The sequence below is a fragment of the Cottoperca gobio genome, chromosome 5, assembly GCF_900634415.1.
Source record: "Cottoperca gobio chromosome 5, fCotGob3.1, whole genome shotgun sequence".
Classification (NCBI taxonomy): domain Eukaryota; kingdom Metazoa; phylum Chordata; class Actinopteri; order Perciformes; family Bovichtidae; genus Cottoperca; species Cottoperca gobio.
Window position 1 is genome coordinate 17974101 of NC_041359.1, and position 16657 is coordinate 17990757.

Consider the following 16657-nt stretch of genomic DNA (forward strand, 5'->3'; position numbering starts at 1 on the left):
ATAAGGAACAAAACGCTGAACAGATCAGAATCAGCTTTATTGGACAAGTATTTGTTCACATACAAGGAAGTTAACAGTTTTCTGTTTCTCTCAATGTACATACACAGTTTAAAACAGTAATAGTGCAATTTATTTACATAATGTAGATACACCAGTATATACACCGTACAACATGCTTAGATTGGTGATATTTACATAGTGTGTATTCAAACATATATGAGGCTGTATCAACCTACATAGGTAAAGTAACATTGAAACATGTGTCTGGTTGAAGCCATTTAGATTTACTATGGAAGTGACTGTAACTGAAGAGGATGCATCCAGTTAGTGTCCTTAAAATGATCTCTGTTATATTGTCACTGTCTTTAACTCGATCACACCTCCTCTCTTCCAGGCCGCCTGTTTTGCTGGGATAGGCGTCCTGTTTATGATAATGAGCTTGAGCTTTATCATCATTGATTGGACATCGGGCAGCAGCAAAGCCGTCAGTGGTCACTAGGCACCACCTTCCACTTTTATTTTCTTTCAGGTTTTATATTGTTGATTTTAGATCTGTGTTGTAATGTTACAGTTTTTACTTTGAATGATGTTTGACGTTGAAGATGCCCTATTGTTTCCATCAGAGAATATTGGCCACAGAGAAGGAGTCTAGAGTTCAGGATGGCTCTCAATTTCTCCACAAAAGCTATCGCTCTAATGACATTACACTGCACTGTACATCCTGCCAAACAGTGACTGCAGTTCCAGGCCAGTAGACTTTCCTGGAAAGTTGATAATAGGTTGTTGACATTTGGAGGCTGTGCCTTGTGAGATGGATGTAAAAAAGAATATAGACGTAACAATATAGAAAGCTGCTGTCTTTATATGCCTGTCCCTGTGTTGGTTGTGAGCATCTGCTGCCCCTGGCCTACCCTGTCGTCTCCCTAACATGATCTGAACACTGCTACTTAGACTATAATACACAATCTGTGGCACCTCAATTTTACCTGATGAAGGACAAAAATCTATTGAATGATAGACATGATGTTTATTATTATTAAGTTATTTGAATAACTACATATTTGCCACTCAGTTAAACATTTTCTGGAAATACGCTAACCCACGTTGTTGCAGAGGAGATTGATACCAATCAGCTGGTTAGCTTAGCATAAAGACTGGAAAATGTTGAACTGTTTCTTTAAAGTGTGCAGCCTTTAGCTCTTACTCCCCTTGGTTGAGCTGCTATTATTGTTATTTTAAGGTTTGGAGGTGTTCACATTCCCACCTCTGACAGAGCAGGGTGAAAGACAACAGAACATATGTGGTATGGTGTTGTGAGCACATTTATCAAAACATTCCTACACAATATGATCTAGATGTATATTTTTTATTATGAATCACTACTTGATGAAAACCTCAAAAGATGCAGTATAGACTGATGACATGATCCTCAGGTGAGAGGCAGGTTTCAGGTTATGAGCGTTGTTAAATGGTTCTTGGCTGACTATATCATTACATTAAACAATGCCTGTATTGTACACAGAGTTTCCCTCCAGTATTACTGTGTATGTGACGTGATCGATGACACTGGAGACTTCATCAGTTGGATTGTTCAAGTGATAAATGAAATGAAAAAGAAGAAAGTTACGGCTCAGTGTTCTTAATGATCGAGCAGGGACGAGTTTTACCTGGGTGAGGTGTTGTTTCTGAACATTTACTGGAAGTAATCAGAGATAACCAAAACAACAAAACAACAACAGGGTCACTTCAGCAAAGTCACTTCATGAAGTGGTTAGTAACAGTTTGGTGACTAAATATTTCTGTGTCTAGCACAAACTTGATCCCTAACAGAAATGGAATAACTTCTCTTTAACAATCTTGACTAGTTGTTGGTTAGCAGGAGCACTTTCTGTTTGATAAGCACAACTTCTTTTAGCCATTAATAAATTGAAACACAAGAAAATGATTTATGAGAAATTCACATATTCGATAGATGTGATTTAAGGGCATGTACCTTTTGTATAACAAAATATTTGGTGAAGTAATCAATCTAATGTAGATTACAAGAAAATGTAACGTATCGATGGTATAATATGGATGTCTTCTCAAACATTACTTGAAATAACGTTAAGGTTAGTTCTCTTGTAAGCCCCTGCGATCATGAGCTTCCTCCTCTGGTCCGTTCTGTAGATAAAACAACTAATGAATTGGATGTACTGTTGGAGGTTTTTAAGTGTCCGTGTTGTTTAAAAAAATAAAACATGGGTCCACTGTAATTGAACTATAGTATCTATATGCATTAGTGTTGTTAAACCTGGACCTATACTCTGATCAGAAGTATAATTCAAGTGTTCGTCTCCTGCCATTGATAGATTAACTGTTGTTTTAAACTTCATGTTTAATGTTTATTCGGTTAATCTGACCAGTGATGAAATGCAAAACCTGCTAATGATTGATTTTATGTTCTTTTTATTCTCATAATTGTCATTTGTAGTCAGTTGCGTATAATCAGTGGTATAGTTTGGGTCGTTTCTGACTTCCTTGCTGCTTCTTGGCAGACGGTAACCTACTAACTCGGAGTTGTTAGTGAGCTGGTGTACTTGCCTACTTTACAATATATTTTTAATGATAAACTCTGTTACACCGGACTACAGTGAGTGATGTATGGGTAAGTGAGTATTGTCCAGTCAATTTGTTACACAAAAAACCTCTTTTAATCCCTTTTCCCCCCCATTGTATCTCGATATTTGGTTGTCTTTATGTATCTGTACGCAGAGGGAATCATGAGAATCAGCCACTGGGGCATAAAGTAGTGTTTGGTGTTGTTTAACCAATGCAATGGTTATATTTATCCCCGACTTCCTGTTCCTAGTTTGACCTTAGTGAGTTTTCCTATGACTCGCACATAAAAACACTTCTAAACATCACAACACGCAAAAGGGCAGCACAGTAAGGGGATGATCTCTGAGGACCTCTATTTAGATCTCAATGTTGTTAGTCTCCCTCTTTGTGTGATTTATTGTATGATTGAATAGTAACATATTAAATATTGACATTGGCCAGCATTTATAAATAATGTATATAAATGTATACCCTTTATATTCTATATGCATATCTAGTTTGTACAATGTAAATAGCAAATTAAAGTTTTAGCCCAATTAAAAATATAAATGTAATCATTTTAAAAGTGCTTTTAAATCTTTTTGTCCTTCAATTCATGTCGATTTTCTTGTATCTCTATATATTTTAATATGTTGCTGGCAGTTGTTGTACTGTAAACAATGTTGCAATAAAGATAATGAGGTAACAAAACTTTGATCTCAAATCTGTAATTTTGACAGTACTTCAGTCCCTCTTCCGACATTATCATTCCGAAGTGAAACACTTGCAAATTTTAGCATTTTGATTTGATTAAAATGCTAAAATTATATGACCTCGAATTTATAATGCATCCTTCAGTCTATTGCAATTTATTGCGTAGATTATGTGAGTGAATAAGCAGAATGATAACAGCTTTAAATGCACCACTGCGGCTGTGTAAACCATAAACTTAACTTTTAAGTTAATATTTTTCTGTAATAAAAAGATATCATTTATTTTATTCATATAATATTTGAAAGTAATATTTAGTATATAGTGAAAGAAAAGGGAGTTGTTTTCTTGAGAGTTACGAGCCAGTCCACTAGGGGACACTGTAGTGCTGTGGTAGGCCTATTTTAGGAGTTATGACCATCATGCAATGTAACAATATTGGAGTTTTATCATAGGTTTTATTATAGAGCATCTTCTTAAACTTTTCATCATCTAGTTCATAATAGGCAAATATTGTATTTTTTACGTGACCAAATTTATTCGACCGCTATACTTAAAGATGACATTGAAGGTTAAGATCATTTTTAAGATTAAACATTAAGATAAAACATAGCATTTTATGAAATATGAAGCATTGTTATAGTTTCAACGACCTAACAGTAGGCAATATAAAGTAGTTAAATGGCTCTATCCCTCAACCAGCTCCTACAACATTAAAATGATGCGTACATTGCATTAGTAATAGTAATCCAATTAAATACCTACATTAATACAACATTTTGAGAGGGGACATTAGTAAGCACTTTTCCTTTTATAATACTTTTGTAGCTACTTCTAGTTAAGAACACTTTTGAATGCAGTAACTTTACTCCTTTATGGAGTAATTTTTCTACTTTTAGCCAAGTAAACAATCTGAATACTTCTCCCACTGTTGTATTTTATCAGTAGCCTAGGTTGTGAAAGGGGTGCATATAAAGCACGTAGGCTACTGGTTAATGGCTATTAGCCAAAAACGTAGGCTATTAAAAAAATAAGCAAACAGAAACACGTCTAATCTCTTCTCTCGTCACTCATGGACGCACATAAACCCCTAATGTTGCCACTTAAGGCAGTCATTCATATGAAGGCTATTTCCGACGGCTTTAGAAGAAAACAGTAGCCCGCCCCCTTTGACTACATTTCCCATGAAGCACTCGGAGTGGGCGTTCTTCTTCTTCTTCTGATGAAGGTTGTCCCTGCTGCAGCTGAGTTGGGAGGTGACGGCGCTGTCTCGCTGTTTGTCGGACGGAGGGGAACTACACGGCGGCTACGGGTGTGGCTTCAAACGTGATAAATCTCAACGCGGGGAAAGAATGCTTAACGGCAATAGGGATTAAAACAAACAAAGATATAAAGCAGCAAAGATAAATACCCTCTGAAAAGTGGTTAGTGTGTGTGCGGTAGCCTCACTGGCAGCAGGAATCCGTGTGCTTGGTTTTTAAACAGCTGGAATACTTTTTGCTGAACTTCGTTGCCCGTTCTCGTGTGTTTTAACCTGCTCTGATGGTCTCCTCTAGGAACTACCGAATTAGCTAAAAGTCAACAGTCCGCAAAAAGTTGCTCAAGCTTTTTTTTCGGCCGCCGGACAACTTCTCCACTCTCATAAGAAACCCCCCAATGCTGGCCAACTGACTTAGCAACCAACGGGTGTTTGGGAATTTCATACGTTAGAAATCCAAGTTCACATCGCAGAAGGACATCTATGATTGTCGTCCCCTCTCGTGGATGAACGGACTCCGTCACGTTTGTTGCCTCTCACCAAAAAAGGGAAGTCGCCTGACTCAACTTCACCCCTTGTTTTTTTAAATAAGGGATTTTCGGACTCAGCCGATATTTTTTTTTCCCAGGTGATATTTCCCCCACTAAGCAGCAGTCCTGAAGCGCGCACTAGGAACCATGGGTTGTACGGTTAGTCAGGAAGATAAAGCCGCGGCCGAGAGGTCCAAAATGATTGATAAAAACCTCAGAGAAGATGGAGAGAAGGCGGCGAGAGAAGTGAAACTGCTGCTGCTCGGTGAGTAATATGTCACAACACTGAAACTGGCTTGCAAAAGTACCACATTAATGGTCCCAGACGAATTGTGCAACAGCATGAAACACACTTGACCATTTGTACAAAATATGACACAGGAGCACAACAGACAAAGAGCCTATGAGTAAGACACATTTTTAGCTAATGCTATTAATAGAAATAAAATTCCCTACAAAATCAAATGTGGCCTTCATTCATATCATTGACACAATTGAAGTGTTTTTATAGCCACAGCAGAACCCTTTGAGTTGTTGAGCAGTAATGTGTAGTCCTGTGAACTTAACCAATGTCCAAGTTCATATGTTATTGAAAAAAGTAGCATGTCGCACTTTGCCTTCATTCTAGGCTTTATATGGACTTTATTGAGAATGTTGAAACGGCACTCTGGAGCACGTGTCCAGCAAAGGATTGTGTTAAATGTTAAACACTGGATGTTGAGTGAGAGATCAGAGCAGAGCGTCAGATTTCTTTTGACAGCACAGTCAAAATAGGCAGTCTTATGTTTGCAGTGGTTTCCTCCCAGCAGGACTGAAATGAGGGGTCAGACATGGCAAGGTCTGGTTGATAATGAGTGGGCTGCTGCTGTTTGGACAGAGGGTGAACAGCCCTGACTGTTCCCAGGACTGGCTTGTTCTCTCTCTCTCTCACACACACACACACACACACACACACACACACACACACACACACACACACACACACACACACACACACACACACACACAAACAACTGATTGAAAGTACTGTGCTTTTAAATGTCTCCCTAGTTCCTTTGATGTGCAGCTTACTGGACACATTGGTTTTAATGGACTTTGTAGACAAAACCATACTGGCATCTTGTTTTACTTCCCACATGCTTATCCATTTTTGATGGGCCTACATGGCATGAGACGATCTGAAAATTTAAAGTCACGATTATCCTGGCCAAAATAATTGCTTTTCATTATAGTAAATAAAAAAAATATATATTTCACTTCAAACCTTACTTGATATGCAGCTCAGACATGCAGAAAGAAGGAGGGAAGTAGCAAGTCTCATTAGCTGCTTAAACAATAATTTGTATGATTTAAAATTGGAAATCAGTAAATTCCTGCATCAATGATGTGTTTCATCTTGTGCTCATTGATTCACACTCCAGAAGTTACTCCCGTTATTGCCTCAAGGGAATCGATGCAATTTTGAGTGAGTCACTTTGTTAGAATAGACCGTGATTTTATTGAAAACACCTCGCAGAACATATGCTCAGGTTGATATTGATCCTGCGAGTCGAGAGATCTGAGGCAACTTTATTCATACTTGAAATAGCCTTTTTATTATTCTCGTTCGGCACCACTCTCATACATACTTTCTTTCCTTTCTATAGCTTGTTTAAATCTTTGTAACAGATTGGCGGTCACACAAAATTGACTTGTCATCCTCTTTCCTGACAGAAACCGAAAATTCTTCCTAAGTTGATGGTGAACACAAACTGTTTTTCTCTCCTGGGTCTTTGAAGAGACGGCTGGTTATTAAGTTGTGCCCCTGGTTAGAAGGCTAATTACATACTCTGCTCTGTACAGCAGGTTTAATATCAGTAATTACCATTCAGCGCAGTGTGTGAGGGTTGAGAGGAATTATAGGAGCGGTCTGAATCTGAACCGAGGGTTCATGAATTTGTGCGTAAAGACTCTCGGGTCATGCGAGTAACCTTTTCCCTTCACTTGTGCATTTTGAAAAAAACGTGTCTCGTCAAGCGGTGGTGTAGAATTTCTGGTCTCTGAAAAGTGAAATTTAAAGTCCAGCTATCTGAAGGGTAAATGCAGCTGCATTAATAATACCTTCAAAATGTAATTCTGACAGATGATTGCGTGTGCCGTTACAGTGTCGGGTTTTTCTTTTCACACTATGCTGCTAGTGGACTTAAGTCAAATAGTGTTTCAGTTTAATTGCATTATTCTCTCTTGGAAGATGTATCTATCTATTGAGTGTGATGGAGGTGTGACATCCTTCCAGAGGTGCTACATCACGCCTCCAGGTACGCTTTTCAGCGCTCCCATCTGCTGCCATGGAATCTGTTGGAACAGCTGAGAAAAGCCTCCCTGCCTCCTACTTGGCCTCACCAGTGAGCAGTATGTCCTCTATGCCCAATAAAGCCTAAATTGTAATCTAATATCCCTCTTAAAGCAAACTCATGAGACTCTTGCTGTGAGGTGTGGGGGTTAAGGTTAAAGGATGCCTCATTTCTACTACAATGATGGATCTCTCTTTTTAATCAACTGAGTCACTGCCTTCCTTTTTAACAAGCAGCGGAAGTCTAACCACGAAAGGCTTAATCGACATGTTCACTTCACACTTTTTTTTCACCTCCATGAAATGCAATTAGGAATTTCCATTGTAACTACTTTTCTCTAATTATGCCTCACCTAAAAGAAGCCTGTGTTATATTGTTTTGTCTTGTTAGTTGTCCCCAGAGAAAGCCATTAGTTAATGCAGCAGCGAACCCGTGGAGGCTTAAGCTTTCATTAACAGGAAGCACTCATTCACAGGCTTCCCTGCTGATTCTCATCTTTGATTGACATGTAATCCTCCTTCCCATCCACAACAAAGATTTCTCTGCTCACTTCAGTTGATTTTCTCTCTCCTTTTGGCTTACTATCCTTTTTTTTCTTCTTCAGCCCAACACAAATAAAGTTCCTTTTGGCAGCGTGCCTCGATTGAACTGTGAGAACTGCAGTCTAGTAGTAGGAAATATTTCTGCATTCTCACACACACACACACACACACACACACACACACTTCTGTTAATTGTAAATAAACTAGGGCTGTCGAATTAGCGCGTTAATTTCGATTAATTAATCGCAATAAAATATATAGTTTATTGTCCAATGAAAGATGTTATGCCAGATTTGAAATTGCACTTTATGTCAAACTGTTGGTCTGTGTTGTCTAAAATAATTGTGGCAAACAAGATATTGGAGAAATAGTATGGAAATAAAAGAGATGTTGACCTTTAAGTTTATAATGCTACTCATTGATTCACTCATCTTCCAAATCCATTTGAATATTTTGAAATTTAATATTTGCATCTCACAGTAAATATTGATATATGCGATTAATTTAGATTAATTTATCACAAAGCTTGTAATTAATTAGATACATTTATTTAATCGCTTGACAGCCCTAAAATAAACACATTGGCTCAAGGCTTGATAGGCGATGCTGTTATGTAAATACGCTGGCATACTGAATACATGAAAGATGCATTTACCTGCAACACAAATACATAAACATTGTACTAAAGCATCTTTGATATGTGTGCACATTAAAGAAGCGCACGGCACATGTGCGAAGACTCCCTCCCCCCCCCCCACAGCTGTCAGCTTGACAGGGTAGAGTTGATAAATGAAGGAAAATTAAGATTGGGCTGCAGTGAAAAAAATGCTGATCATGTTCTTAGAAGAAAAACAACTTGGTCTATTTTAAGTCTTAAAAAATAACTGATATGGCAGCACTGTTTTTCATTTCCATCGAGGACGGTGGTCGTGTTGTTTTTATGACATGATGTACAAGGCGTGCACTGCAGTACACATTATAGAATCAGTTCATGGTTGTTGCTTCAGTGTGGAATTGGCTTGGATTCCATTACATAGCCCCTCGTGGTCACTGCAGCGAGGCTGCCACATGTAACAATGTAAGGCTGACATACTGTCGAGCCTGCAGCGGGTATTATTCATGATCAAAGCATCAAATGGTTAACCTAAAATGAAGTCGGTAACCACGTTAACGGAATGGGAAATGTGCTGTGTGTGTGTGTGTGTGGAGAGGGGATGTAAAGAGAAGCTTGTTATAATTCGGTCTCCTTGACTGTTTTTACATAAAAGCACTGATCATTATCACGAAGCAACATTCAATAGTTACCACAGACAAAAGAAAGAACACATGATATGAAACCAGTCGTTTTCTCTTCCTCTTTTCCGTCTGCTCCCTGCAGTGTGCGTGAGGATGCTCGCTCATTAATCTGCATACTTTGCTAAAGGCTTGGTCAGGAAGTAGGGAAATGGACTTCCAGTGAACACTGAAGGAGTCATAGGATGATGTGAGCTCCAACAAAAAATGTTCCGCTCGACTCGCTCTTTTTTTGCTTTCCAATAGCAGAAGCTGTGTTTAGTACATGGTACCTTTTTTATTTAGTACCACCTCAGCTGAGGTTCCAAGCGAGCTGAATGTTTTCTTGGCTGGAAAACTAACAAATACCGGCTGTGAAAATCATAAAGCAAGTGGCATACCAATCCCCAAAAGATCGAAATAACTTTTCCAATGTAATTGTGGCATAACCCCCAGTTTTAAACACCCGCTGACGGTATCTATTATAGTTTTACTCTATGCTGTTCATAACGGCAGCATGAGGTGTCTGTATCTATGAGAACTGTCTTTTATTTCCTTGTTGCATTGAAAGGCCACAGCCGAACACTTCAGGGTGACATTTCAGCTCATCTAATTGTATTAGGTTGTAACCACTGTCGCACATCTTCGGGCAGTTTCCTCTTGTGGGTTCCAGCAGAACAGACGGTTCACTTAATTTCTCTTAAACGCTTTGATTAGGTAACTTTCTCAAAGCTTAGCGCTGCAGACACCGTATTGATCAGAAAGAGAGGGCCTCTATCGACGAGCCCAGCCACTGCTACCGTTTGTGAAAGCCATCAATCTAAGCAGAGCTGAGCTGGGAAACCTGAGCTATAGCTACTGTGGTAGTATGTTAGAGAAGCAGGGAGCTCAGGCCTCTCTCTGATCCGATCCCATCGTTATCACTTTGCCTGTTGGTGATTAGAGGTGTTTGACCGGTCTTCAAAACTCTACAAAAGCTGCTCCTGTCGGGCCCAATTCCTACTTAATTTCCTCTCCAGCTTTAAAGGGTTGTGATCAGAAACATAACGGGAGTTAAACCTTTCTAAATGAGGTGGCCGTATTTGTCCAAAAAACATCAAGGAGCACAGTAAAAACACTTGCGTTAAGTCTCCAGCACAGTCACCTATTTACTGTAGACAGTTGTGTGTGATGACAACACAAGGTGACATGTTGTACTGCTGGTCAGACCATGTGGTCAGTGCTGCACAGACACGGAGTTCCTCCCTCTTATTAAAATCAGAGTAATTACAGTTGGCTGATTATAGAGACCTGGGCTTCTCTGGAGAAAGCGAGTGAGACTGTGCTGTTCCACAGGTATAAACAGCTCGACGTCTTCAGAGCCTGCTGGCAGCATAGCACACTTCCACAGCTCCCCGGGAAATTTCATCAGCTACTTAGCAGCTACGTTGTAACTGATATTTACAACGAGCACCATTGGCAAAAATGTGCCAATTCTATGAGATTTATCAAATTAATCTGCTGCCCTATGTTTTTTTGGGTGACTTGACCGTGTTTATTCAACAGTCTGCACCACAGTGCTGCCCAATTAGCTGTATGACGCACTGGATGGCAGATCTGCGAGTGTGTATGTGAAGGGGCAGAATATATCCTGCAATTACAGGGAGAGCTCCTCAGATAAAGCCTGCTCCTGCAGACTGTGTGTCTCAGTGTGAGTCCACAGGGACAACGCTGCATTATCCTCTCTGCTCTGGAAATGGTGATAGTTTAGAAAATCCTCCACCACTAACTTAAACCTTACCTCTAAACACAGCTCATACATTCGCTTTATACTTAGATTCTTCCTGCCGTTTGAATATTTTAGCCAGGAAAGACCTTTTCTGCGCGTGTGTGGGCAGTAACGGTTATTGAGTGCAGCCCTTAGGATTCACCTCGGTTCTGATCACCACAGGGTGTGAAGATGACACGGTACCAGATCACAAGCCCAATTCTCCGTGCTCGCCCTTAGCCTCCGATAATGTGTGTAGGAGGGGGAAGTAGATACTGCAGCCTGCAGACAGCCATGCACAGACACATGAACTATTGCTAAATGCAAAGCTCTCTGAGTGAGAGACTGAAAGGTATAGGCTCAAACTACAACAGAATGTACAAATAAGTTTCAATAAGGGTCAGTTCACCCAAATTACAAAAAAGCACCCAGTTAATCACAAGGTTATCAAGCCATGCAGATGTAATTTGGTTTAAGGTGCTGAGTTTTTCAGATCTTGTCCACTGAGACTTCTAGAGCCAGCCCAGAACACTGGCATTTTCTTTTTGCTGCCCAAAGTACTGAGACAATACTCAATTTGTTTGGCCAGAAAACACACATATAGGCCTAATTCTGTTTATTTTGGTCAACCTTTTCTACCAAAAGGCCGTGTGGAGATGAGATCTGTAGATAATCTCCAGTAACTGGGACATTGTTTGTGGTTAGACATGCTGCTGATGAGCTTATCTTTCAACTGTGTTAGCACCACAAACAACCTGCATTGTGTCAGATGGTTGCAGAACTGTCAGCGGTGGAGGTATGAAAACCTGGGTGAATGAATCCCAATGTATCTGCATCACTAGATACAACTTGGGGTAGGGAGAAATTTTTTTTTTGACCTGACCACAACCGACCTGCTCATACACATCGGTGAGTCTCTTTCTTTCTCTCTATATATATTGATATATTTGCACCAGCCCCAGAAAACAACTTTATTTTCCAGTTTCAACCTAAACTTGATCAACAAATATTATATAAAGTCCATACAGTGCTCCCTGTAGTGCTGCTTATTTTGCTAGTGTACACAATCCACTCCTCCAGTTCATGTCCCCCCCCCCCCCCCCCCCCCTCAATATTATCACCAGATATGTCAAAGTTCCCCACTTTATTTTGCTTACATTTCCCAGTGCCCCTGGGGGCTTGGGGCTGAGAGTGGGGTCTTTCTTTGTCTCACCATGTCATTAAACACACGTACAGAAAAACCATTATCCCCTCTCTCCCCTCCCACAGTCCATTTTCTTTCTTCTTGCCATTATAGGAAATGAGCTCACTTCACTTCCCCTCCGTCCGCATCGGGTTATCCTGTCATTTCTCCTGCACTGGAAGGTCTGGTACTCCTGGGCTTTTCACCCGGGGGCCAGCCTGCACTCTCAGCTTTGTGCTTGTCTCTGTGTTGTGCTTGTATACATGTTGAAACCAGCTAAAGTACACTTAGACAGCCAAGAAAAATAGCTCCAGTTCACTTCAGTACATTTTACAATCTTGGAGAAGTGTGCAGCACTTGGGTGAGGATGCAAAGAGAAGAAGGAGAGGATGAATTTAATTGCAGACAACATTCTAGAAAAGCTCATGAGATGATGAGTAAGGATGGAAGCAGAGGGTGGGCCGCAGTTCATATTTAACCAAGTGGAAGATGGAGCATGTCTGTATGATCAGCAGGGGAGCTTCACTTCCATCCACACACATCACTGCTGCGCTTGGTCACAGTGCAGCCATGGTTTGATTCTCTCTTTCCTCAAACGTACATGCAGAAAGGGGGGTGCAGACCTGTTTCTGACGAGAGGGCGAGCTACATCAGAGATTTTATCTTGAAAACAATGCCATCAACAGGTCTTTTTTTTTTTCATACCGAGTGTCGCTGCGCAGATGTGAAATGGTGATGTAGTGAAGCAGTCAGCAGATGATCCCGCAGAGGTACAGGAAGCGGCAGCGTGCCCTGCTTCAGTTCTGTAAAGTTTTTCCAGTATCAGATTTAGTTTCACCACCGGAACCTTGCGTGAACTGTCACACTCGGCTGCATCTGGCTTCTGTTGGTGTTCATCTGAACGGACAAAGTGTTTCAAGTGAGGTGCCTAACATAACTAAGCAGCAGGGGCTCATGTGAAGGTGATAGATGAGAAGCATAGTTTAGATGTCACACTGAGTGAGGGTATGTTCCCCCTCCCCAGGGGGCTCAGGGTGATTTATGTTGAGACAGTTGCACCGTGAAGACTTTGATTGAGAGGTTGATTGTATTGCAGTAGTATTGCCTGTCCTGTCTTCACCTCTTCATTATCTGACAACTAGACAAATATATTCCATAAACCTTTCATCTTTCCAAAAGGTTTCACTCTGAGCTTTCTGTAGCAGGGTGTGTATTCCCCAATCGAACTAGGGCTGCACGATATGAGGAAAATATGCGATAATGTTGCTGAATATAAAGATATTACTTGGGATAGACTCGGGTCTGCCTGTTCACTATACTGCTCAAATACAACACATTGCTTGTTGAATTTAAAAATGTAGCATTGAATGAACACATGAAAACATGATGGTTACATTTTAGAGTGCAGGTTTCTACTGATACTCTCTTTCAACTAACTCTGAAAAGTTGACATCGCGATGACACCCTAAACAAACTTAACCGTAGACCTTTATTAGGTCACCGAGACGAAACCAAACTGCTGTCATGCCCGTGTAGTTTGGGTTTGTGAAAAGGTGCAACACTTTCAGCTTCACAATTTTGATATATATATATATATATATATATATATATATATATATATATATATATATATATATATATATATATATATATATATATATATATATATATATATATATATATATATATATATATATATATATATATATTTCATATTCACTGGATCACTCAAGTCACATTATAGCCTTTTATAATGAACATATTGATCAGAAGCAGTGCATTGTTATACCCCTACAAGCACTTGCATCACATCCGTGGCCTTTTAAGGCAGGCAGTTGTTAGCACTGTGGAGCCTGCCGTGCTCTCTAAATGTTTCTCTTTTCATTTCTCAAGTTACACCTACAGCTTGAATGACCTCAGCATTATTAATGGCACCAAAAAGACTAAAGTCGGTGCTGTGAAATCAATTTATGGCAAAGAATTACACTTGGGTTTTTGAAGGAAATCTATTTTATTGTGACAAATTACTTGGTACTTTAAAAACTCTGTGTTCACCTTCCAAAAGCAATCAGAGCTCGCTGCTGTTCTACAAATTAGGATCCTCCCGTGGGTACATTGCGATTTAACGGTTATCAAATAAGAACGCACACATGGAGAAGTAATCGAGACCATAGCCACCGTCTCTTTAGCTCTTTCATTGGATTTCTTTTATAGATAAAAAATAATAAGTTAATCATGTTTGTTGTACTTTACACACACACTAAGGTTAGCATCAAGTCCCATGTCAAATAGATTGGACTCACTCAAAGCAGTTGCTGTCATGTTAAGATCTCTGTCTCTCCTCTCTTTCTTACCATTTTTGATCATACTTGTTAACTGCTGCAGATGCAATTGATGTCATTTCCTGTTTCAGCCCGTCACCCCCCCCATCTGTCACTTCCTCTTTCAGCTGGCTGCATGTAAAAGAGAAGTACATGTGCGTCTTTTGTTCAGCTGGTTGAGGAAACCAGCACACCCATCCTGTGTCAGTTGTCTGGTTCTGATCCTCAGACTGTTTGTCACACTCATTTAACACACAACAATGACGACCTTAAGAAGCTTTTTTGCACTAACACCCCCCCTGTGCTAATTAGCAAAACAATTAAAGCCGTCACCTTTTTTTTTTTTTCCTCTCCACTTTTTCTCTGAGAATGACAGCAGTAATAATACAGTAATACTCGTGGTGCGTCTTCTCACAATGAGTGGAGTTTATAAAAGTGTTGGCTGTGATACTTTGGGACCGTTATCACTCATCTTTTAGACATAATAACACTCGGTCCCCATTGTTATTTGTCTGAACACACCCCTCAAGCTAAGAGTTTTGGAAAGAATGTAGCAGAACCATAAATATGTTTTGGTGTGTTTTCTTTTCCACCCCATTAAAAAAAAAGAACTCTTAAAGCTGTGTGTGTGTGAGAGTGAGAGAGAGAGAGTGAGAGAGAGAGAGTGAGAGAGAGAGTGAGAGAGAGAGTGAGAGAGAGAGAGAGAGAGAGAGAGAGTGAGAGAGAGTGAGAGAGAGAGAGAGCATACCGAGCCCTTTAACTTTAAGAAAAATCCTTGGCAATGCACGCTGGGTTGTGCCACTTGTAATGTGTGTGTGCATGTGCACTATGGAGGGTTATCGTGTGGTGTATAATTTGGCATGTGAAAGGCAGGCTGACATTCCCTCAAGTACGATGCACAAACTAGTATTCAACTTAAAACCAGTTAAAAAAAAACGTTCCCTGGAGGGAAATATGATTAGTAGAGTAGACAGGTTGACAATCAAAAGCACATATTAAAATACAAAGTTCAGACGACAACAATAGAGCCATTTACTACTTAATAGTTTAGCCTCACACATTATGTTCTCCGTAGTTGTGACAGTATAAGTACCTCCTGTGATTAAAAAGGTGATTTATTAGTTTTGCATGTGAAAGCATGCTGCTGCGTCTCCTCCCCCACAGAGAGTCTGAACGTGGAGACAATATACAAATAGAACAGTTGCCGGTGTATATATTTAAAGCAGGTTGTTTTTATACATTCTGATGTGTTGTGCAGTATTAAAATAACATACAGTGTATAAAATAAGGAGATTTCACCAAAGTCACATTTTGATGAAATGGTGAAGGGAAGTTTTAATGTGAGCTCTTGTATGATGTTTGCTGTCAGAAATATCGTCAACAGCATTTCTGTCTACCGCAACAGAACTACCACATACGCAACACATGGCCATTAATAGCTTAATTTGTCTGAAGCAAGATAGGGTGAGGGTTTAAGAAGAGAGGCGTTTAACTTTTATCACCTGAGTTTTCATCTTCAAGGGAAATGGGGTGAAAACGCTGACTCAGCGCCTGCGTTTTAGTGGCTCCCTCACTGACGGGGATTATGTCCTCCGGTGTGTGTGTGTGTGTGTGTGTGTGTGTGTGTGTGGGGCCAGAACCACAGCTCAGCTCACCTTGCAGCTTTTCTGTTATGGTCACAGAAGCATATGTACAGGCCTGTGTAATGTGGACATGTACTGCACTTGTGTGTGTGTGTGTGTGTGTGTGTGTGTGTTTATAGGGGCGAGGAAAGCTCCTCATTGCACTGATGGGGAGAATAAGTTCATCCTAAGGCTGAGTACCATCCTGGCTCCCCTGTGATTTTTCTGTTCCATGTTCAGCTGCAAACTAATGCTCAAACATTAGCAATTACTTGTAGGAATAGACAACATAACTGTGGGAGACTCCCAGGAGAAATTAGTTCATTGCTCCCTTTGAAACGGGGTTGGTTTCCATGAAATCAATCAATAATGTTACACACCCTGTACTATCTTCACAGGAGCTTAAGAATTTGAATATAAAATCCCGATTATATGCTTTGGTCTGTAAATCCCTTTAAAAAAAAAAAAAAAAATTACAAACTGTTCCTCAATCGTCACTTTTCCATCATTCCTTTTTAAAATTCTATTTTGATGTTGACTCACTATATTACACTACTT

General features: G+C 40.0%; 2 protein-coding genes across 3 annotated transcripts in view; both read left to right on the forward strand.

Annotated features, from left to right (window-relative positions):
* The window catches only part of LOC115008240 (sodium-coupled neutral amino acid transporter 3-like), a 31823-nt gene extending 28538 nt beyond the window's left edge, over positions 1-3285 (forward strand). For both annotated transcript variants that reach the window (XM_029431698.1, XM_029431699.1), the window contains one exon: positions 395-3285. In XM_029431698.1, the coding sequence (XP_029287558.1) occupies positions 395-499 (105 nt within the window). In that variant the 3' untranslated portion in view covers positions 500-3285. The remainder of the gene's footprint in view (positions 1-394) is intronic.
* A 1223-nt stretch (positions 3286-4508) lies between these two features.
* LOC115007858 (guanine nucleotide-binding protein G(i) subunit alpha-2) overlaps positions 4509-16657 on the forward strand; it is a 53194-nt gene continuing 41045 nt past the window's right edge. The window contains exon 1 of the mRNA XM_029430892.1: positions 4509-5344. Within this exon, the coding sequence (XP_029286752.1) occupies positions 5227-5344 (118 nt within the window). The 5' untranslated portion in view covers positions 4509-5226. The remainder of the gene's footprint in view (positions 5345-16657) is intronic.